Source organism: Camellia sinensis, chromosome 14 (genome assembly GCF_055761805.1).
Source record: "Camellia sinensis isolate YWXY chromosome 14, ASM5576180v1, whole genome shotgun sequence".
Taxonomy (NCBI): Eukaryota; Viridiplantae; Streptophyta; class Magnoliopsida; order Ericales; family Theaceae; genus Camellia; species Camellia sinensis.
The window spans coordinates 41,080,506-41,104,815 of record NC_138974.1 but is presented as its reverse complement, the minus strand read 5'-3'; the positions used below and the strand labels follow the sequence as shown (position 1 = coordinate 41,104,815).

At 34.9% G+C, this 24,310-nt stretch overlaps 2 protein-coding genes across 3 annotated transcripts; one reads left to right on the top strand and one right to left on the bottom strand.

Moving 5' to 3' along the window:
- Positions 1-309: 309 nt before the first annotated feature.
- On the bottom strand, positions 310-4,898 carry LOC114274201 (ARM repeat superfamily protein). Of its 2 annotated transcripts, none has more exons than XM_028216079.2 (7): positions 4,522-4,898; positions 3,277-3,410; positions 2,952-3,184; positions 2,716-2,854; positions 1,756-1,882; positions 776-894; positions 310-672 (listed from the first exon to the last, which is right to left on the bottom strand). In XM_028216079.2, exons 1-7 carry the CDS (start codon positions 4,670-4,672, stop codon positions 631-633), a joined length of 945 nt encoding a protein of 314 aa, XP_028071880.2. In that variant the 5' UTR covers positions 4,673-4,898; the 3' UTR covers positions 310-630. The 2 variants fall into 2 exon arrangements, with proteins under 2 accessions (XP_028071880.2, XP_082762926.1); XM_082906800.1 differs by having other exon boundaries at positions 2,952-3,103; positions 4,522-4,881.
- A 3,168-nt stretch (positions 4,899-8,066) lies between these two features.
- On the top strand, positions 8,067-12,913 carry LOC145806935 (uncharacterized). The gene is made up of 5 exons (XM_082904795.1): positions 8,067-8,388; positions 8,810-9,207; positions 9,329-9,573; positions 9,651-9,938; positions 12,838-12,913. The coding sequence occupies exons 1-5, from the start codon at positions 8,067-8,069 to the stop codon at positions 12,911-12,913; spliced, it is 1,329 nt and encodes a 442-aa protein (XP_082760921.1).
- Positions 12,914-24,310: the final 11,397 nt, after the last annotated feature.

Below are 24,310 nucleotides of genomic sequence, written 5' to 3'. Positions count from 1 at the left end.
CCACTTTCATTGTTCTTAATGGCATAACTTTAAAAGATACAAAGTTAGCCAATTATTCATCAAAGTAAACTATAAATAAACCAAAAACTATGAATATTCATTATTTTAAAATAGTGCATACTACAATAGTACCAGCCCACATTATTTGCAATTATTTTTTTTGTAAGAACAGTATTTCCTATCCTCATCCTTGAGGGGCGAAGAAATACACAATACACATACTTCTCAACCACTGTCGAATTCAAGAAAACACAATCTTGATGATCCATCACTGTCAATAGTTGAAGCAAAATAAGAAACATTAAAAAATGGCTCTCCAGTGAAAATAATTGCACTGGTCATAAATGGTTTTACCAATCATTAACATCTTGTAAAGGTACAACAAGTGCCACAGGACAAACTGATCAAAAATGTGTTCCTATGTGTAACTTTTCTAAGGTTTCATGAAGTTCACCTCATGATATGATGATTGGTCTCTCAAACTCGGACATAACAAATTACATATTGTATGCCTCTAAGGCGCTGACTGTTGTAACATAGATAATCTTCATATTGGAGCTAGCCTATTTCTTCCACAGGCTGGCAGATAAAATAACCAGACTAACTGCAAATTGCAATGAACCAGATTTACTATGAAACTTCCTCAACTTGAGGTATCTGCATAAAGAAGTACTGCGCAAAACATATTCTGTTAGTCATTTGACCCCAAAAAAATAAAAATAACAATAAAAAATTTGAACAAGCAAAAAATGTTATGATGCTTCTTTTGAATTACCTCGAATGATTTGCCTGATCTCTCAAATTCAAGCATGCACAGAGCAACTTCACAGCTCTGGGAGACAAGAGGCTCAGGATCCTTGGCAAATTCCTCAAGAAGTGCGACACATTGGTCATCTATGAAAATAACAATATGAAGCTTAGAAAGAGAACCTTAAATTAGTATGACAATGGAAAGCTGCAGGTCTGATATAGTATATGTTTACGGCCACTACAATTTACCACCACAACTAGGGCATGTAGATGAAAGGGAAACCTCACCAACTCTAGTTCTAAATACTAACAGCTTTATGAAAATAACATCCGCACAGATTCTGATAATTGCCTTCGTATATTTATAGGACCAAGAAATTACAGAATACAATCCAACCAGACCAATATCCATCTCCAATAAGTATCACCATCCATTACTTCACAATCCATATAATAAGTAAATCTGCACCTCAGAACAACCAAAACAAAACAAAAAAATCAAAAGTTCTATAGAAATGCTTTCCTGAAAAGTCTCTTGAATGTTCAAAATTTGGTTCAATCATACCCAAGAACCAACCTGTCAAAAGTCCTCTAGTTTAGCTCATTCCAAATGGATCATCACATCAAACACAAATGCGCATACACAAGCACGCGCGTGCACACACACAGTCTTTTTACTTCTCTTCCCACTTTAGCCCTCCCACAACTTTAATATATTGAACAAGAAGATAATTAACTGATTCCCCATCTTACTTTCACATTCACCAATACACATGAATTTGTCACGTACCAGTCAGGTTGTTATTGACAAGTGTTTATTCCACCATCCACACAAATAAGGCAACTTTAGGCGGCACCTCTGACACCCACTATTCATATGTTCTAGCAGCCAAGAAAAATCTTCTATAATTACATGTCATGCTTGTTATTACTATATAGCAAACACAATATACTTTTTTTTTTTTGCCTTTTTTTACTGATACTGTTTTCAAGAACTTAACAAACCTGCAATAGAACCAAGAGCTTCTGCAGCTTCATGTCTAACCATTGGGTGCTCATTTATATCCCCAATTATCCTGGAAAGTGCATCTGAAGCAGTCTTGTTTTGCAATTGGCCCAAGACATAAGCAACCTGCCAGAAAGGCAAAACAAAACCATATTCAAAGGTGGGGTGTTGAGCAACACAAGCCAGATGGAAAGTGAGTAGGCGTTTTGATAAACATTTTTTTTTAACCAACCTTTACCATAATCAATTTGGATACCGTTGTGAACATGATTAACAACCACATAAATGCCATATATACAACTGCCACCATGTATACAACTTATCTATCCAATATAATGCTGAAAAATATGTAGCAAATTATAACTGATAAAAGCAATTACATGTAGAACAGTTTTTCTCAACAAGAAAATCAGGAAGAAGGTCAACAAAGAAAGGAATGTCCAAAAATAAAATAAAACCAGTCCCAAAGCCTTGCCACTCCCATTTACCTACAAACACTTGAAACTAACTGGCAACCCTAACATGAAAAGTGAATTGGATTTGGGTTTTCTAAAGTTAAAAATAAAGAGATAACTTGGTTTCATTTCCTCAACAAAACAAAATGAAAAAAAAACTACAACCTCCAAACCACTTCTCATATTAGTATTAACAATCTTTAAGTCATGCTGCTTTTTCTTATTCTCCCCAATCTATTGACCCATTACCGCTTCCAAGTTCCATTGCATCCCAAGTAAGACATCATCAAACGTGAACTTAAATTATTGTGATGATATATTTTTTTTCCCTTAACTCAAACTCCCTCCTCTTATTGAAGTAATGCCTGCAGCCCACTCAAAACAAACTTTCTTCATTTTATTCTTGTTTCTTGCTATTATTTTGCAATAAATGAAAAAAGTTACACAATTATATAATGCTTAATTAAGCATAAAAGAAAATAAATCAAATGAATTTTAACCAACCTCATGCCGCAAGAGAGCACTCTTTGCACCTAACGAATCAATTATAGCAGTGATAGCTTTGTCTCCCCCATGGTTCCTAAGAGCAAAAAGAGCTGCATAGCGCTCGTACATGCTCTTTTCTTCATCCAACAGAATTTCCCTGAGAAACCAGTGAAATTCGTGAAATTCAGTCAACCAATCAGTAAATTCTACACGGTAAACCTTGCTAGCTGATCTATTAATTATACTAGACAAACCTTAATTGATCAACAGAGGAACAAGAAGCAGGGGCAGCAGGGTCAACTGACAAAAAGCGTGATGATTCCACCATAGATGATCCATCATGAAACTGGACATTCTTCAATTCCTCAATTCGACTAAGAGCCAATTCACATGTTTCACGAACCTCCTGAGCTGGATCGGAAACCAAACTGTTCTTTAAAAGAGGAATATTGGTCTCTAAACCAATTGCACCAAGAGCTTCTGCAGCCTGGGCATTCATAAGGCATACAAAAACAAGCAAAAATTATTGCAGAAAGGGCATTCTAAAATATAAAACAACAAAAGATAACAGCATATTACCTCATGGCGAACAATGGGATGCAAAGAATGATCATTGAGAACCGCTTCTAAAGCAGGGATAGCATTACTATCTTGCATCTGACCCAATGCAAATGCAGCCTCATGAGCCAGCAGATTTGAGGAATCTCTTGTTGCTGCAAGAGGAAGCAAATCATGAGTACTTGTAGTGTTATTTAAACAATTTATTAATCAATCTCTTTTCTAAAAACTTAATGTACTTCAGCAAAAATCATGCACACTACAGAAAAATAAACAAACAGGTGAAACACATACGATAAAAGAAACAGTTCATAAATAGGTGTCAATCCAAGTACATAATGGTTTTATTTGAAAAATTCAAGTGGCTACAAAAACAACTAGACATTAAAGAATAGGAGTAAGATTATCCGGAGGATAATTGTTACTTTACATATTTTGGGCCACGCATGTGTGAAATTCATCAGGAAATTGATTAGACCAACAGGTTGATTTTAATTATTGCACTGCAATATGGATTTGCAAAACATACAACACACAAACCGCCCTTATAAAATGTACATACCGAGAAAAGTTCGAGTTTATTCACAAACAAAAAATATTATAAGGTTAATAGGCGCCAACAACCCTTACCGAGTAGAAAAGACAATTTTTACATTTACCTGGAAACCAACCGACCGCAAATTTTAGCAACAAAACACAATCCGTCATACTTTTGCTGAACAAATTCAACAATTAGAAATTACGAATATATTTCACAGTGGAAAAAATAAAAACTAAAAGTCAGCATTGTGTGGATTATGTTTCCTTCCCAATTGGGTTGAAATTATTTAGATACACAAAGAAAATAAATAAAACCAAACAACTAAAGCAATGCGCATATTCAAAATTTGAGTCTTGAACCAGTTCAAGATGCAAGTTAATTATAATTGTTCCATTCAAACTTCATAAAACTCACTGCACTAATCACCGCCAGATGATGGAACTTTAATGCTGTGTTTGTGTTTGGTTTGGGGATTTAGGGAGGGATTTGGAAAAGGAAAGGAAAAAAGTTTGTGAAACCAGGTGAAAGTGAAAATATAGATATATTTTATTCATATTTCACCTCACTTCTCCCTTTGTCTTCTCAAATCCCCCAACCACACAGCGTAAGAAGCATAATTTACAGAACTGAAATTTAACTTTTCCAAAAATCCCACTTAGAAACGCAAAAGCATATAATCGAACACTCAAATCTTCTATGTGTGTATAGAGAGAAAGAGAGATGACCGGCAATGAGGGCGTTGCGAGGGCAAGGGCCACGGAGGTTACGAAGAGAGAAGAGGGCTCTGAAGCGCTCCGAAATGGGTTGGTTTTGGTCCAACAATCGATCGCAGAGAAACTTCTCCGTCTCAAGAGATGCCGTGAATGAACTCTCCATTTAAGACTTCTTCGCAACAATCAAATTGATCTACTAGTAAATTTGTCTCTTTTTTAGAATCGAAATCTGATATTTCCTCACCAAACCAAACCCTAGCTTCAAAGATTACAGGAGAAGATGGGTTTTACAATATCCTCTTCGACGATGATCATCAGATAGAATGAACAACGCTCCTTACATACATACTCTGCAATGGCGTATAAAAAACGGAAAATGATTGGTGGCCCTAAAAAAATTGGCCCTAATACCCCTAATTTCCAGTTTTGGAAATTGTTCTCTTTTTTTCTTTCTTTTTTCCTTTTTTTTTTTTTTTTTTTTTACCTGAAATGGAAATTTCGGGCAATTCGGGGCACGGCTTTCGGGCCCTCAATCACCGCCCATAAAAAACGCAGAATGAGAACTGATTGAGAGCCCGAATTCCTCCGCCCCGAATGCCCCCCCTAAACCACGAAACGACGTCGTTTTAATTGTTTTTTTGTTTTAATTGTTTTTTTTTTTTTTTTCAGCAGAAGAAGGAAGACGAAGACGGAGGGGGAGGAGGAAGAGGAGGAGGAGGAGGGGAAGGAGGGGACTGGAGGAGGCCTAAAAAATGGGCTGGAGGTGGAGGCGGAGGCAGGGGGCGCTCTGATCGGCGATGGCAGAGCCGACGAGCAGAGGCATGGCGGAGGCGACGGAGGCGGAGGCGCGGCGATCGGCAACGGATCGGAGACGACGGCGACCCCTCTCCCTCTCCCTCTCTCTCTCTCTCTCTTCTTCCGCTTCGACCTTCCTCTGCGTCGAAAATGGTAGGAAAAAAAAAAAAAATTTCGAGCCACATTCGAGCCAGGCATTTCGAGCCCTCAAACATTTTCCAACGCGGAATAAAGCCTGCGTTTGTATCTCATTTGAATTTGTGATTCTAATAAATAAATAAACAACAATGCTAAGTAACTCAAATTTTTGTGGCTCAAATGGCTCAAATCACTCAAAACGACGTCGTTTTAACAGATTTTGAGTGTAAAACGATGTCGTTTTGACAGATTTGAGCCATTTGAGCCACAAAATTTTGAGCTACCAAACATTTTCCATAAATAAATTATAATTTATAATTAAACAAATAATTTAAAAATAAATTCAATTCAATCAAAAATTATTTTTAAAATTTATAACGGAATACACAACTCAAAATTTAATTCAAAACGTAAAATTAAACTCTTTTCAAAATTTTATTTTTAAAAAAATTCAAAAAAAATATTTTTTATTTTACTTTTTAAAATTATGATTTGAGGGTAAAATGGTGTGTTAAGTTATAAGTTTTGAAAAAAAAAATTATTTAATTATAAGTTTTGAAAAGAATTTTGAGTTTTTTTAAGTTTTGAGTTGTATTTTAAAAAATTTTGAATTTATTTTTTTAAATATTTAAATATTTTCTTAATTTTATTTTGTTAAGGTAAATATTTTATAGTTTAAATAGTTATTTATTTATTTTAATATGCACTGTATTTCATAATTTGTGTGCTGTATTTTTTAAAAAAATTTAAATATTTAAAAATCTAAATTTTTTATTTTAATATATAATTTTTATTTTAAATATTTTATTTTATAAATATACTTTTAAATTTTTTTACTTTTTTTTTATAATTTAAAAAAAATTTAGATCCCCATATATATCTAAATCATAATAAATTATTTGGCCAATACTTTAAAAAAAAAAAGGAAATTTTTATTGATAAATCCATTTTAGAGTTGTTATAACCTATTAGGTCCACAAAGGATTATTTTAACCTTATTAGTCCCATATACTTTTCTTTTTATTCCATAAGGTCCATTTTTTTAATTTTATATTTTTACCTGGACTATTATGCCCTTATATATATATATATATATTGTGTCAATAAACATACCACGTTGCCTATTTTTTCATTGATTCAGTTTTTGTAGTTTCTATCTTCACGTTTTTTATCATCATTCTAATTCAGATGTATACGTCTCTATTTTGTATGCTCGTTTCAAGGCTTTTATGTGCTAGGGTTTCATTGTTATTGTTGTAGTATGGTTCGGTAATTTTTGAGTGAAGACGACGAATTAGACAGTATTCGGTTGTCACATTTTCTGGAGTATAACTAGTTCAAATTAGTTGTTTTCGGGTTACAAGACGAGTGTAGGATTGCATAATTAAGGTTAGTATCATTTTGGTTATGAATATGTTCAGTTTTTGTTTTGATTTGTATGATGAATCAGATGCTCTATTTTTTAATTGATATGGATCGGATGCTCTGTTTGTTTAATTATATGCATTTTACGTGGTTCTGTGGAGAGGAGGTCATTCAAATTATGTGAAAAATGTGGATGTTCTCATTTTACTTTGGTGTTTGCTTAATGAGGTTCTGTGTGGGTGATATAATTCAGAATATATGTATCAATGTGAATGTTCACATCTTGTTAATGTAAAGTTATGGAGGGTTGCTTGTATGTTGTGTATTGTCACCTTAATATGGTGGTGTCATTTTGATATTGTAAAATGTTTTATATTGTGTAAAGATGGTGGTGATAGTTTTTATTATGGATTTAGCACTTGAACTGTACACATAGGCATTTAATTTTGCTTAATGTGAATTTTCATATCATTTGGATTATTGTTGACTATTGTATTGTTGTGTTTTTACAGAAGATGGATACCTTTATGATGTTGGTGTGCACATATGGTTGCAGTACAACTATAATAAATATTGCTCGCGCATTGTGTTAGTCGCGTTTGGTAGAGTGTTTGTGTGAAAAATAGGGTGAGTTGTCTGCTAGTTCTATTTCATGGTTCTGTTGGCTACCTGAGATTAATAGGTGTGATTTGGACAATGAGGAAGAATTTCAGAACATGTTATTGCTTGCTAAATCAATGGAGATACAATATGTAGAAGTTGTCGTTGAGTTGAAAAGTGATATTGGTCAGTCGAGTAACTTTGGGTCGCTGCGTATGGGGGGTGAGGAAGAAATTGATGCATTACGGAGATTTTGACATCAGAAGGAAAAGGTGTTGTTATCAGCCCCTTGGGCAAATGGTATTACGCATGCGGAACAATGGTTTGTTGGAGGTGCACAAGAATTTCGTGATATTTTATGTAAGTATGCCATCCAATGTGGGTTTCAGTTTACGTATATCAAGAACGAGACAACAAGGGTTACTGTGGTGTGTGTGATACGCGAGGAAAGAGGCTGCTTGTGGGCTATACATTGTAGAGTACAACGAGCAAATGATTTTTTCTACATCAAGAGGTTTAGTGATGTGCATAGTTGTGGTACGGATATTCAAATATCGAAGAATCCAAGAGTTAGTTATGATTTGGTGTCAAGTACCATATCTGAAATTGTAAGGGACGAGCCGTTGACTTGGCTATGTGAGGTGGTGACTATTTTAAAGATGGATTATGGACTAGATGTGAGTTACCACATGGTATGGTTGGGCGTGGAGAAAACAAAGGCCGTTATTCATGGAGATCACTCATCATTGTTTGACCAGCTGCGGTGGTATTGGGATGCTGTGATGCGTTACAGTCTAGGGAGTTATGTCAATATTGACTATGATGCGAGAAGTCAACAGTTTTGTCGTTTCTTTGCATCATTCGCTACGTGTATTTCTGGGTTTAACTCTTGTCGGCCTTTATTATTCCTGGATAAAACATTCCTTAAAGGAAAGTACAAAGGTCAGCTACTTGAGGCAATGGCGAAAGATGGAAATAATGGTTAGTATTTTTTTCAGCTGTCTATTCATGTAAATATTCACATTGAGCGGCATAGTGTGAACATATGACAAATGCTTACACAGTGTGTTCCACATTTACACTGGTGTCAATGTTTACATCAATACACATTGATGTGAACAACAACATGATATGATTGATTGAGAAATTAACAGTAATGTGAACATTCACATTAGTATACACTGATGTGAATGTTCAAACCAGTGTCTACTAATGTGAGTTTATCCATTAATGGACAGTAATGTAAATGTTCACATTATTGATGTTTACAAAATCAAATCCAAAAACAACAATAGTAATAGGACAATGTAGATATAAACATTCACATGACCTGTTTCCTTTATATTGCTTTCTATTCATTTTGGAATAGTGTGAACAGTTGTTTAATGGTGATGTGTTGTAGGTCTATTTCCTGTTGCATTTGCGATTGTTGATTTAGAAACCACGACCAATTGGTCGTGGTTCTTGCACGAACTTGGGAAGATTGTTGATGGTAAGCGCCAGATTACTTTTATTTCGGATCGTAATCTTGGTCTGTTAAAAGTTATGCCAAAGGTGTTTCTATCGGCTCACCACGATTATTGCTTACAACACTTGAAGAGTAATTTAAGAGACCAGATTAAAGGAATTGATAATGGATTTAGGGATCACTTAGTTAGTAGTTTGGGTGACTGTGCTTACAAGCCAACTGTGGTAGGGTTCCATGAAAAGCTTGCCAAATTAAAAGATGAGGGTAAGCAACGAGCACATAATTTTTTCAAGGAATTGGCATCTGAGCACTGGGCCAAATTCATACTTCAGGTAATAGTTGTTTCCTAATGTATTCCATTTGTTAAGTTTAGAATGGTAGTGATGTGAATTTTCAGTTATGTTTTGTGGCAATGTGAAATTTTATATTCAATTTCGAAGAAATTGAATTCAGTATTGTACAATGTTTGTGATGTTATGCAGAGGCATGCGCTATGGAGAGATGACATCCAATGCGGCGGAGTCATTTAATAATTGGATTAAAAAAGCACGCAATCTTCATATCACTCAAATGGTGGACACAATTCGTATTCAGTTGATACGGCAAATGTCTGCATGGCGTGACCAAGCAAACAAGATGAATGAGCTTATTTGTCCTACATTCGAAACAATGATTCTTGATTCGTTCAACGACAGCAGGTCTTGGCAAGTTAGCAAAGCCAAGAGGATGTGTTTGAAGTTCATTTGATACCATCTGTTATAGCTGATATTGCAAGGCGTACGTGTTCTTGCTTCAAATGGCAAATCAACGGATTCCCACGTGACTATGCTGTGATTGCTATTCAGAAGAGCCGCTACAATCTCAATGATTGTGTGGAACATTACTTTTATGTAGAGACATACCATGCAGCCTATTCGGGTGCCATATTCCCTATACCATCGGTGGAAAAGCTGCATTTTGATCCCACGGACTTCACTATATACCCACTAATTGTGAAAAGACCACCCGGAAGGCCGAAAAAAAATAGAATCCTATCAAGTGGTGAGAAACTGAAGCAAATAAGGTATGGGAGATGTGATAAGTTGGGAAGCCATAATCGAAAATCATGCAAGGAGCCGATATAGGGTGTACATTTTTCATTTCAACATTGTGTTTTACATGGGATTCTTATATTGATTTTTGAAATAAGATTGTGTTGTGTTGGAAAACATTGTGTTGCAATAAGATTACGTTGTGTTGGCAAACATAATAATGGTTTGGCAAACTTAGTATTTGATTTGTGTTTTTTCTTTTTCTTTTTGGGTACCAAACTGATATTTTGTTGATGTTTTAATGATGAATGCATGATATGGATATTCATATTTGCATAAAAAAAATCATATTACAGAACAATCGGGTTCAAACAATTGCAAAATTATGCACATCACAACACAACAGTATTTCATAAGTGAAGATGAACATTCACATCAGTGGTGTAACTGTGAACCTTCACATCTGTAAAACATTAGTGCATATGAACATTCACATTAGTGGTACAGATGTGAATGCTCACATTTGGCAGAAATGAATAACATTCACAACTATTATGAATAAGATCAAATGTGAATATTTACACCTGTGTATGTTATCCATAATGGTGTCACGTAGACAATGTGTACATTCCTGCACAAAATATGTGTATTATAGAACAACCGGGTTCAAAGAATCGCACAAATTATGCACATCACAACACAACAGTATATCATAAGTGAATATGAACATTCACATCAGTGGTGTAACTGTGAACATTCACATCTGTAAAACATTAGTGCATATGAACATTCACATTAGTGGTACAAATGTGAATGTTCACATTTGGCAAAGATTAATAACATTCACAACTGTTATGAATAAGAACAAATGTGAATATTCACACATGTGTATGTTATCCATAATGATGTCACGTAGACAATGTGTACATTCATGCACAAAATATGTGTATTATAGAACAATCGGGTTCAAACAATCGCATAAATTATGCACATCACAACACAGCAGTATATCATAAGTGAATATGAACATTCACATCAGTGGTGTAACTGTGAACATTGACATCTGTAAAACATTAGTGCATATGAACATTCGCATTAGTGGTACAAATGTGAATGTTCACATTTGGCAGAGATGAATAACATTCACAATTGTTATGAATAAGAACAAATGTGAATATTCACACATGTGTATGTTATCCGTAATGATGTCATGTAAACAATGTGTACATTTATGCACAAAATATGTGTATTATAGAATAATCGGGTTCAAACAATTGCATAAAATAACATAACAACACCAAAGGTAGATCAAAATTCACAAGTGACTTTTTCTAATTAATAGATGTTGTATCACTGATTTACAATTAATTATTGTGTCAAAATGTCAAAACAATTGATATTAACATTCATATCGAGTGTTGGTTAGTTTGTAGGTGGACACCCCCCACCTATAGGTTTTAATGACACTCTGTTTTCTTATGATTCAAAAAACTATGTACTAATAAGTCTCGTAGTCCACACTATTCAGAACTAGTGAGGCTACCAACAATTTCTTCATGGTATATGTACGCCCGCATGATGTAACATACTGCAGGTTCGCAGTCCACCCTGTAAATACAAAATGGTTTTGATTAGCACTTGACATGTATGTTTGCATAATGGTTATAGAGGATTTGTAAAAAATGTAGTGAGGCTTACAACTCGTCGCCCTGTCGAGGACAGATATCAACTGATATGATTGGTTGCGACAGATATTGGCCTGCTAACTTAGTGCATAGTGGTGATGACTCGCCAATAATGCGCACAACGTTCTCGATGTACTTCCTCTGTGTAGGGAATTTCACATTAGGCACCAACGAATATATGTGTGTGTACATTCATTTTTGGAATTTAACTCATGACAATAATTCATATTTGTGTACAATAAGAGCCACTTACTACTTCCTGGGCTTGGTCGATATGCGGGTCATGTATGCCTGTCATTAGGTGCAATGAGTTGTAATACCTCCACAAATTGTGTTTAACATCATACACAACTATCGTCCAATAGAAGTCATGGTGCAATCGAAATAGTAGGTATCTCTCTCTTTGGTAGTTTTTCACATGTGCATCAATGTGTTTACTTCTTTTGTGATGATGGTACTCTCGTATCACTTTCTGTACACATTGGACAAATAATTAATGGACCGTGAAGTTTCAAATTCACATTAGCAAAAATGAAATGATAGATTTTACCAAACACATGCTCGTGAAGATGAATGACGCTTTATCTGAAGTTGGGTTGACCACCTCTTATTGTTCATGTAATAGTTCGGCATATGCATCTATGAGCTACACAAACATAGGGTCGTATTATATTATTTGTGGTGGGTGAACAATGTGTGTTTGTGGCTATGGGTGTGTGTGTGTGTGTATCTGTGTGTATATGCATGAAGAGTGAATCATCTTCGTAATGGCATACATTGATGTGTATCGATTCCTCTTTGATAAGGTTCACAATGTCATCAAAATATACGTATGTAGACTTCAAGTCTCCTTTCCACACAAGCAGCCTGTGCATTTTAAATAAACCAATGTGAATCTTAACATTGCACAGTTTTGAACAAATCAAATAAATAAGCATAGTGGTGAATATTCACAATTATGGAATGTGAATGTTGACATTAGGTGTTTGTACGGTCACTTACTCATCGCCTCTACTCTTTTGTAAAGCGTGGACCTTTTGCTTGTCTTGTTTGGACATCATGCTCTAGACTTTGAACTTGTTGGTCAAGGTCAATAATTTTTTTGGGTGCTTCGTTAGTGGGTGTTTGTCCACATCTTCAACCATTTCGACTGTATGGGGATATTTTTGGCCAGGTAAATCTGCGTACTGGAAGTCAGGCAAGCGATACTCTTTTTTATCTTTCTCTTTTATACGCTTCACTCTAGAAGGTGGCTTGAGATTGTGTTGTATTGGAGCAGGGGATTGCTTCTGCGCTTCGGCCTGTGTGACAATGTGGACTGATTGGTCATCGTAAAGGTTCTGAAGAATTGTTTTCTCGCATTCTAAGTCGATGACCAGCTGCGTTAAGCGCTTAATTTTTTCATCCTTCTATTCCATGTACTTTTTTATTTCAGTATTCATGTTGGGTGGGCTTGACTGGTTGAACAATTTATGTTCAAGATCAGCTATGACTCTTGCCCTTAACTTCCATGAGAATTGAAGGTGTTTGTACTTTGTTTCCCACTGCCTTATGATGTCCTAAGCCTTCCGATTTTCTTTGACAAGCATATCGATGATGTCGGGTTGGCATGTGTTTGCTATGACAATAGCTCTCTCATCATGTGGGCTGCTAAACGGAATGTGAATGTCCTCATTACTGTCATTTAGCTCATCTCCATCCCCAGAAAATTGGAAGTTGCTGCCTTTGTGTTGTTCTTCCTTGATGTTAAAGAGGTTGGAAATGTGGTGGCTGGTTCATAAATTCCGAGCTCCACCTTCAATGTTGTACGTTTGAACTTTTGTAATTCTGTTGGGGTTGCAAAGAGTTCGCCGGCATTAACCTGAAATGAAAAAGTTATGTTACTTAACGTATATATTTGGGTAGTGTCATAATGTGAATGCTTTGATCAATAGTTGAAGGTCATACCTCATTAAAACCAATATCAGCCAAAGAGGTGGTTTTCATCTTCTTTTGTAAAGCAGTTAGATCCCACTTGACACAGCGAGGAATGACATTGGGCTTGTGAGGTTGTAGGATAGTTGTGTGCTCACACAACCAATACTTCAACAAAACAACAAAGATATATGTTATTTAGCATTTGCATAGTAATGTCAACATATGTGAACATTAATAACAGTGGCATTGTTGTGAACATTCACAGTAGTATATCATGAGTGAATATGAACATTCACATCAATGGTACAGATGTGAACATTCACATCTGTGAAACATAAGTACATATGGACATTCACATCAGTGGTACAGATGTGAATGTTCATAGTTGGCATAGATGAACAACACTGAAGGACATGTGAATGTTATTATTTGAGAACATGGATACTTACCATTAATAATATGACACAACCGGTGACTTTTGCCGGCTTTTTGTCATTTTGGGAAATGGAGGATGTCAACGTTGTTCTAATTTGCTTGGCCCAATCATATTCTTGCATGCTTTCCAATGGGACCATATGCGTGTAGTAGCCCCATCCTATTGTCTCATTGCTTGTCGAGAAAAAAAGTTTTTGACAAGCATGCATGTAGACTAGTCAGGCCACTTCTTCGTTGTCATCTTTCTTTTTGTCTTTCAATGCCTCGGTCAAAAGGGTGCATAACCATTTTGAAATCAACCGGCTAACATTTTTGCACCTTTTGTTTATAATGCCAGTCTTTGGTTTCGCACCGTATGATATGTCCATTGGCCTGGTGCCACAGTCCACACAAAAAATCAGCTTGATGTCGTTCTCATGTATGTTCATCTTCTTCTCCACAATGTAGAAGGCATCTTTTAAAGCTTTGTACATTTGTAGGACATGCTCAACAACATCATCGTACTTCATGCATTTGTCAAGGTCGATCTCACTGTTTCTCTATGCATCTAATAAATGCCAGAAAGGTGTTTGTCGCAAGTAGCCAAGCTGTGCTTGTGTGAATTTGGTGCTTTTCATTAATTTCACTAGTCCGGTCATGTTAGATCTATAGTTGACACGCTGTATGTCAACATTGCTATTAATATTTGCTTGTGGGCTTTTTTCCTTGACATGGTACTCATTTCTTTTTCTCTTTGAGGTTTTCTTCTGTGCAATATCTGCAAAATTGAGCATTTAAAAAAAATTAAGTCAAGGCTCATGTGATTAGCATAGTGGGACAGATGTGAACATTCACAGCATTACCATTGATGTGAATGTTCACAGTTATGTTCATAGGTGTGAATGTCCACAGTTTTGTGTATGGATGTGAATATGCACATCTGCACATGGATGTGGATGTTGATTGTGTCAGCACAAACACAATGTGCATTTTGTGTGAGTGTGTAAAAATCAATGTATGTTTATACAACCACGAACAATATTCAAGAACATGTGGATGTTAACACAAATATATAAAAGGATGTTGTGAACATTTACAGTCCTAATTTGTATAGCAATGCACATTCTTACTATAATCATGCAATGCCAATCTTATAATACAACCTCAAAATTGAAATACAATTTGAAACATAGGATAACAAAAGTGATATATTTCCTCGAAACACAGTGGTTAATGTTCACAAAATGTCTAACTGATTTACACATGTAATGAACGTTCATAACATAATTATGTATTACAACAACATCTAACATAAGGAATTTTAAATGTGAATGTTCACTACGGTTAATAACAACAATTTGATAGAGGAGGGAATGATACTGTCAATATTTGCAAGGACTGTATTTCATGCCATTTTCATATAAAATAATCAAGAATTGAAGGTTAAAGTTATTGGTTCATAACAATCAACGATACCAACAAGGCAAACATTCACAAAAGGGAAAAAAAACAATTACAATATTACAAAATAATGATTGGCCAAACATTTTCAATCCATGTGAATGTTCACAGTGTTCAATAACAACAACAACAGCAGCAGAAACAATTTGGTTTGGCCAACATTCTTCAAAACCATTTGAATGTTCACAATTGTGAACACAACATAATGGCAACTGCAATGTTTTTGATTGAAAAAATCAATATAATTAGGGATTACGATTGAGGGGTTCAGATTAAAGGTTAGGGTATGAACAATATGGACTCCTATATATTGTATGAATTGAAACAGAGGTTATTTGTTGTTCACAATGTTGTTTGTTGAAAAAGAGATTTAGGGTTTAAATACACGAATGAGTAGATTACTTACGTTTTTTTGCCTATTTCGACGGTTGCGTTGTCACAAATTATCGTCGAAGGTGATTTTGATGAAGATAGACCTTACGGATGTTTAACAATGGTAATTCCACGATTTCGGTGACCGATGGCGTAAGGATGACGAAGAAGATGATGAGACGATGCGACGATGGAACAAAAACAGTCTTCTAGGCTTTGAGACGATATGGAATATGGCTTTGGATTTTTGGAATGGTGGAGATACTGTGCGTGATTTCCTGCAAGAAGAGATGGGAAGAGAGACGGTTATTTGATTCAAAGAAATGGAAGGTGTGTGTTTGTTTGAGAGTTTTTTTGGTCTTTAGTATGAAATAGACCTAATGGAATATTATAAAATACCATGGGTCATATGGAATAACACTCTTAGATAATGGATTTATTGAAAAAGCTCCCTAAAACAAATAACAAAAAATATTTTTTGAAAAAATAAAAAAATATATATTTCTTCAAAAATAAAAATTAACAAATTATTTTTTGAAAAAAAGAATAATATAATATAATTTTAAAGGACAGTATAAAAAATATTTTTTTTAAATTTGTATTAATAAAATTTTGAAAAGAGTTGCTATGAGTTTTGAAAAAAAAAATGAATTAAATTTTGAGTTATGCATTTAGTTACGATTTGCGTATGGAGTTGTGTTTTGAATTTAAAATATTAAAAAAATTAAAATATTTATGAAATAAAATAAAATATTTAAAATAAAAAAATTAAATAAAAATTATATATTTAAAATAAAAAATAAAATTTTATTAAAGATTTTTAAATATTAAAAAAATAAATCCAAAAAATTTCAAAATATAACTCAAAATTCAAAAACTCAAAACTCAAAATACAACTCAAACTCTTTTTAAAACTCAAAATTCTTTTCAAAATTCAAAATTCAAAATTTAAAAACTCTTTTCAAAACTCATAATAATAATAATAATAATAAATTCAAAACTTATCTCACAATTCCACACTTAAATCATAAGTTTACACTTAAATTATAATTTTAAAACTACACCAGACCCAAAATAATATACAATTAAGGCGGCGTTGGGCCTCATTGATGAGTAGTTTTGGCCCAAGAAGTTAGTGTAGCTAAATGGGCTCGGCTTCCGCGTTCAGCCCGATTATTAGAAGCTATCATATCGACCGATTATATTAGCGTATTAAAAAAATAATGGGTAAATTACATTGACACCCGTTGAGGTTTGGTCCAATTACAATCCATCCCCTGACGTTTTGGAAATTACATTCTCACTCCTGTGATTAATAGTCTCATTTCACAAACCCCCTGCTTATATAAAAGGTAACAACTCCTAATAGAAAAATAGAAAAAATTACATTAAAAAAAAAAGATAAAGTAAAGCAAAGCAAAAAAATAGAGAGTGCATGAGTTCAATATCTTCATTTCGTCTAAATAATTACAATGACAGAGGCGGTTAGTGTAATTTTTCAAACGTCAGGGGGTGATATGTGTTAAACCCAAATCTCTGGGGGTGTAAGTGTAATTTACCCAAAAATAAAATAATAGGTTTGGTTTCAATTTTTTAAATTTAATTATTAATTTTTCTTATTTTTTTATTTTTAATGAATACTTTTAAAATTTTAAGTAATTTTTTTTACTTTTTTAAATGTAACTTACTTAAATGTATCTAAATAGTAAAATATTTTAAAAAATTAATAAATATACAAAAATACAAAAAATATACTGAATTTTCATATTTTTCTTTTTATATTTTTGGTATTTAGTGAACTTTTTTTTACAAAATTTCACAAATATTATACTTTTTAAATATATTTATGTTAGGTGTGTCTAAAAATTCTAAAAAAATTTGCTTAAAATATTAAAAAAATTTAGTAAAAACAAAAAAAATACGGAAAATGAAAAAGTAAAGTTTTCTAAAAAGTGAATTCTGAAAATTGAAATTAAACAGAGTGCTTTTTCTCCATTATTCTTATTTATATAGGGAAATTTTAATATACCCTCTTTGAAAATAGTGTACTATATGCACTCTTAATTATGTCATTTTTTTTAATTATAACCAATTTTCTTGTTTAATTATGACATTATTTTAGTTATAACTTATGAATTCTTTAATTATGCCTAATGTGTGTTTAATTATAATTTTTTTTTTACAGAACTCTCCGTAGCTTGTCACCCAAGAATTTTTGTCCTATAAACAGAGAAGATTGGTATGTTAAGGCAACGGAAAAACAAATAAATAGAGAGTAGAAAGAGGACGGCACGGGTGAGAATCTTGAATGGTGGAAAGGAAGAATAAAGGAATTAATTTAAGGTGAGTTATATTATACCTTGAGTTACCAAAAAGTATTTTACTTATATTTTGACTTACCAAAATCTATTTTATATAATTTATGTTTTATTAATATATTAATAAAAGTTATGTTTTATAAAAGTTTCAGCTACGTGGTTTTATTTCTGAACCCTATTTGCTTAAAAGTGAAACCCATGGATATGTTTGTTTTACTTTTAAAGAATATTTGGCTATGACCTTATATAAAAATATGTTTTGTGAGTACCACTACGGGAGTCCCATGCCTTGGGGGACTTAAATAACCATTGGCTAGTGTTTGACCACTTTGTGGTCCAGTGTTGTCATGGATTCATTGGCCAGTGTAGTGATTGTCACTTAGTGATGTACCGTGGTTACAGTGATTATTTTAGTTTCTGGCACTTAATTAATTTGTGTATTTAACTCAACTCAATTTATATTAATGTTTTAGCTTAAATAAATATCCATGGCCATTTTGTGCCTCTACACTCATAGTATGATATTTCTCACTCTACTATGTGCTTATAACTGTTACCCCTTTCAGGTGACGAGGTTTAGCGGGATCAGGATAGAAAATGAATCGCTGTGTTATCTTGTTTTCTATCTTTTATTATTAGACTCTTGTAGTACAATGAAGTTCAAGTAACTATGTTTTAGTTCATTTTAAATAAACAGTTGGTATCCAATTATTTATTTTAATTTATTTAATTTATCCGCTTGCGCTGTGACTACAGAATTATCCGAATTACATTATTTTTATCTTGTTACGACGCCGAACCTTTGGATACCGGGTTTGGGTTGTGACAAAAGTGGTATCAGAGCAATGGTTTTCTTTTTAAAATAATAAATAATAATAATAATAATAATAATAATAAATAATTAAATGAAATGTATATATATAGTACAAGTTTTGAAATTTTATATAATTTTCACATTATTTACAATTATAAAAAAAAGAAAAAAAGAACATATATGTATTAAACTTACATTATTTTGTATTATGTGGTATGTCTAACGCAAATAAACCATGTTATCTGTATGTTTAGGCTAAGTTTTCTTGTGTTGTAGGACATGGCGAACCTATTGGAGCTATTCTTGTACGAGCCCCCAGAAGCTCATCTCCTCCCGAATCAATTAGAGGGCTGGGGTGACTCAGAGAGTCTTGTCAGGCAAGCCCATCCAACACTTGACCATCTCATGGAAAGATCTATTTATTTACAGGCTGACCCCGATGAGGACTTATTATTCTGGAAACTTAGCCGAGGCAGCACTCGTGAAAGGTATATAGGACCGACCCACGTTGTTGGTCTTGCTCCGGACCTAGAACCACCACATTTTCTGGTCGCACCTCTACTCGTAGGCTTTGCAGAAAGGAGGGGACCCGCATATCCTAGTAGCCATATTCGCACCACGACACCACCTCCCCAGCACATTGCCTATATCCCAGCTGTGGACTTTACCAACGGTGCATCATACCTGGAGACACCGATGCGGATTACTGGACGGGAATTCTGGGGTTATGATCACGGTACTCCTATTTACATAGTTCAGGTAGTATAGAGCTGCTTCGGAGTTGAGCTTAGTGGGTGGGAGTTTGAGTCCATCATGCAAAGTGAGTTTCCGGGGTGGTTTCATGGACCAGTTTTTCAAAGCCAGTTCTCCTAGTGGCCTAATGGACCATTCTAGATGTCTGACCAAAAGACCCTTTTTGTGAGCTGACCATGAGTAGTCTAATCTTTTTGTATTAGTAGGATTAGACCTTAATTTGTGACCGCCAAACTAATGCCCTATGTATGGTAACAATGATGTATATGGTATTAATGTGGTAATATTAACATGATGGTAAAACTAATATGTTATATATGACAGTGGTAATATTAATAGCAAAACTAATACGGTATATACGAATGCGGTGATAATAGAACTAATATGTTATATATGACGTTGTATCAAAATTGTCTCAATGTGATGTCACGCTTATATCATTTTGCCTTGTAGTAATGGCCAACGAAGGAAATGAAAATGGATCATCAGTCAGCGGTACCATCCCAATGGAACAAATCATGGAAAGAGCAGTTACCAAATTTTTTGCAGGCCTTGCAAACCAGCATGACCAATGGGGCATTAGAGAGACGAGAAGAATCGACTACGATTAAACAATTTCAGGATCTGAAACCCACCACGTTTATCGGCAGTCCAAACCCACTAGTAGCAGAGGCTTGGGTCAGGGACATAGAGAAAATCTTCCGCACACTACCTTGTACAGAAAGACAGAAGGTGACTTTTGCCACCTTCACCATCAAGGACGATGCACAAGAATGGTGGCTCCTTACCCTGGAAAAGGAAGATATTGTGACTTGGGCAAGATTTTTAGAAGTATTCTATGAAAAGTACTTTCCAGATTCACTATGAGAACAAAAAGCGTCAGAATTCATACATCTAAGACAACGAACCATGACAGTGGCCGAATATGAAAGTAAGTTCACACAGCTAGCCCGGTTCGCGACATATGTCATTCCCACCGAAGCTCGAAAAGCCAGGAAATTTGAAGCAAGGTTGGATCCTGAAACTAAGGACAGGTTGGAGGTTTTGAAACTACCAACCTATGCGGCGGTGGTAGATCGAGCATACATTGCGGAAAAAGGGATTAAAGCCTTGCGATCTGGAGAGCCAAGTCAGAGGAAGCGATATTGGGAAAGAGATAACAGAAGGCCCAGCGTCACACCTCCCAAGAGAATAAATACGAGCACAACCAGTTCAACCGGTCCAAGCAATCAAAGCCTTGCAAACCCTAAAGGAGGCACCACTCCAGCTTACTCTACCTGTGGACGAATTCATTGGGGACCATGCCATCAAGATACAAGAACATGCTTTAGATGTGGCCAAGTTGGCCATTGGTTGAGGAATTGTCCAACGCTTGTCTGGCCCTTTGAACCAGTCTGAAAACAGATACAGAAAGGGAGAAATCTAAAACACCCCGAAGCAGCCTTAGCTTGGCAGCACTTGGAACCTCGCAGTGAGGCACGTTGGTTGGCTTGACAAAAAAGGAGTTTAAACCCCGCGCCCCTATCTCCGATCCGGTGCCTGGACACCTACATATATATATATAAACAGTAAACCAAAGCCCAGTGACTAACATATGCATAAAGAGGTTAAGAATGAATGTTCTTTCAGTATTTAAAACAGTCATTTGAACAGTATATCGGTTATTCGATCATAGTAGTCATAAGTGGTACATCCAATAGCAAACAGTACAGTAGGTCTTAACAAACTGAACAGTCAATTGATGGCCATCATATCAGTAAACAGTAGTGGTTCCAAACATGGGAACCGACAGAGATCTCTGTAACAGTAGCAGTAACAGTTCAGTAACAGTAAATTGCTATGGATGCCACGAATACAGTTCACAAATAAGACAAACATTCATTTAGTAAACAGCGTCATTTCATAAAGCAGTACAGTCATTTGTTTAGAAAATAATCTCAATTGAACATATCTTTACAACATAGTTACTCACAGAGTTCTGGGCTACAGATAAGCTAGTACGCGTCCTCGGATGCCAACCCTACACAGTTACAGAACGAACACACACTAAGCTACACAGTTGGGAAATAATAACTTAATCCCTAATTTGTCTTGGTGTGGTTTTACATCAATATCCTCATTAAGATGCCTTAAACTAGGCCTAGGAATGCCTAGGATGGAATGAGGATGCAAAGATGCACTTTAAAACACTTTTCAAAATTTTCAGAAAACAGGGGTCTCGCTCGAGCGTGGCTTTTTACACTCAAGCGGACATGCAGAAAAAGGAGCTCCGCTCGAGCGTGACTTCTGTCGCTCGAGCGGACTGTAAGCTACAGTAAAAATACTGGATGCACAAAAGTCACGCTCGACGGGCGCTCGATTCACGCTCGAGCGTGAGATACAAGTCCTCGCTCGAGCGTGAAGTCTCTCGCTCGAGCGGACTGTAAACACATGCAAAGTACTGGATACATGCATATCACGCTCGAGCGTCACTTTTTATGCTCGAGCGGACTTCATGTATTCAGAGTGTACGCTCGAGCGTGGAGTTCCTCGCTCGAGCGTGGGTCCAAAATCTAGAATTTCCAGATTTAAACCTCAAGCTCAAAACTCAACTTTAAATCATCAAATTCGATCCTCTTGGGCTAATTTTCTAGAAAACACTTGCAAACTCATAATATGACATGTTTTAAAGGTCAGTTTGAGAAATCAAAACCCAAAGGTAGTTCAATTAAACACAATTTTCAAATAAACTTCAAGAACATGAAGAACAATGCAAATTCAACACATGCATGGGTTCCTTGAAACTCCAATGTTTTAAAACAATATCAAATGCAAGATTTAACTTCAAAACATGGTGAGTTCATGGACTATAACAAAAATGTGGACATGCATGCAAGAATTTCCATGAAAACAGCCTCAAACTTCATGATATACCCATGCATGCATTATTTAAGCTTCAATTCAACAATCCAAACCAAAACTTGACTTCAATCTCTAAACTTCCATGAATCATGCAAGATATAACTCAAATGCAAGCTCAAGAAGATGGTTCTCCTACCTTAGACCTTGAATTACAAGTGTAGAAGTTCAAATATGCAAATTTCCTTCAATCTCCTAAGCCTCCAAGCCAAAACAAGATGAAAACAGTTATCTTCTAAGTCCCTCTCTCTCTAGTCGGTTTGGACTCAAATGACTGAGGAAATGTGATAAAGCTAACATAAGGAAATCAAGCAAATGGCTCATGGAATAGTCCACTAAGTGGCATTCTTGTAAATAAGTCCAACTTGTATGATTTAACACTATTTAATCCAATTTAATCATACCAAATCACATTTCAATCAAGTATACCATAAAATCACATAAATTCCAATTAGCACAAAACATTAATCAATTTCAGATTCGGCCGCAGATAAGGCCTTCAATTTGCAATTTAAGCATAATACATGAACAGATAATTTAACAGTCAAACAGATAAACATGTATTTAAACTAACACACTCAATCAATTAGCTCAGAATCTCAATCAATTCAATTACTTATCATGATCAGTCACAGCTTAGCAGTAATCAGTAATGTTATCAGTAAACAGTAGTAAGGGTTGTCACATAGCCCCTCAAGATAATTTATTATATTAAACAGCAGATGGAAATTATGCAGCAAGATATACCCAGTATACCTATGTAGCACTAGAAAAATCCGAAGATGATGAATTTAGTAGTATAGATAGGGAAGAAAGTCAAGATAATCGTAGTGAGATAAATCAGCTTTATGTAATGACAGAAGAAAAAACAATATCACAAAATAAGATATATAATATTAATGAGATAGATTTAGAAAATTTTACCCTAACCGATATGAATAAAATATTAGATGCAAGATACTTCGAATACTTAGCTAGAGGAAACACCCATGATGAAGCAGTATCATTTTTAGATCAAGAATTTCATACTGAATATATAAATGATATCATAGAAGATAAAATACATCCTAGCAAAATATTTAAAATACCAAAACAATCCAACTTAGAAGATACTTTTTACATGAACACAGAAAGCTCAGGAACTAATAACCCACAACCAACTATAGAAGATCCCGTAGAACCAATGCATTATGCAGTAGGAGGAAGAAGACCATTAGCCAGTTCAGGACGTAGTTACGCAGACCCAAATAAAAGCTATCGGTTTCATGGAAAGCGTAAACAGCCAGATATAAGTATACAATTACAACCAGTCAATAATCAAGGAACCTTTTTAGATTTAGCCAAATTCGACCCTCATATATGGCAAGAAGTAATAAAAATATGGGAAAAAGATGCAGTAAAAGCATGGATGACTAGTCCCTATGAATCAACGGATATGTGGGAATATATGGAGACATTTTTAGGAGATTCAACTTATAATATTTATTTAACTTTTAAAGGAAAATATGAAGAAACAATTAAACAGCTTAAAGAATTAGGAAATAACCCGTGGAATTTTACCAGTTTTATTAAAGAAATACTTATAGGATATGATCCTTCTAGAAGAAATGATTCCGCTCAAAGCGTAGCATTAACTGAGCTAGACCAAATAACGTTAGGAAATTGGAAATATATTGTATTGTTTAGTAAAGAATATTTAACCACAGCAGCCAGAACTGGAAAAAGTTTTGATGAAGAAATAGGAAACAAATATTTTAGAAAATTACCAAGAG

Excerpts from the sequence above, each read along its gene's own strand:
- LOC114274201 (XM_028216079.2), bottom strand. The coding sequence starts at position 4,672 with ATGGAGAGTTCATTCACGGCATCTCTTGAGACGGAGAAGTTTCTCTGC. Across the intron at positions 3,185-3,276 it reads ATCCCATTGTTCGCCATGAG|GCTGCAGAAGCTCTTGGTGC; the intron begins GTAATATGCTGT and ends ATGAATGCCCAG. Across the intron at positions 2,855-2,951 it reads TCCTCTGTTGATCAATTAAG|GGAAATTCTGTTGGATGAAG; the intron begins GTTTGTCTAGTA and ends CTGGTTTCTCAG.
- LOC145806935 (XM_082904795.1), top strand. The coding sequence starts at position 8,067 with ATGGATTATGGACTAGATGTGAGTTACCACATGGTATGGTTGGGCGTG. Across the intron at positions 8,389-8,809 it reads GGCGAAAGATGGAAATAATG|GTCTATTTCCTGTTGCATTT; the intron begins GTTAGTATTTTT and ends GATGTGTTGTAG. Across the intron at positions 9,939-12,837 it reads GAGAAACTGAAGCAAATAAG|AAGGTGGCTTGAGATTGTGT; the intron begins GTATGGGAGATG and ends GCTTCACTCTAG.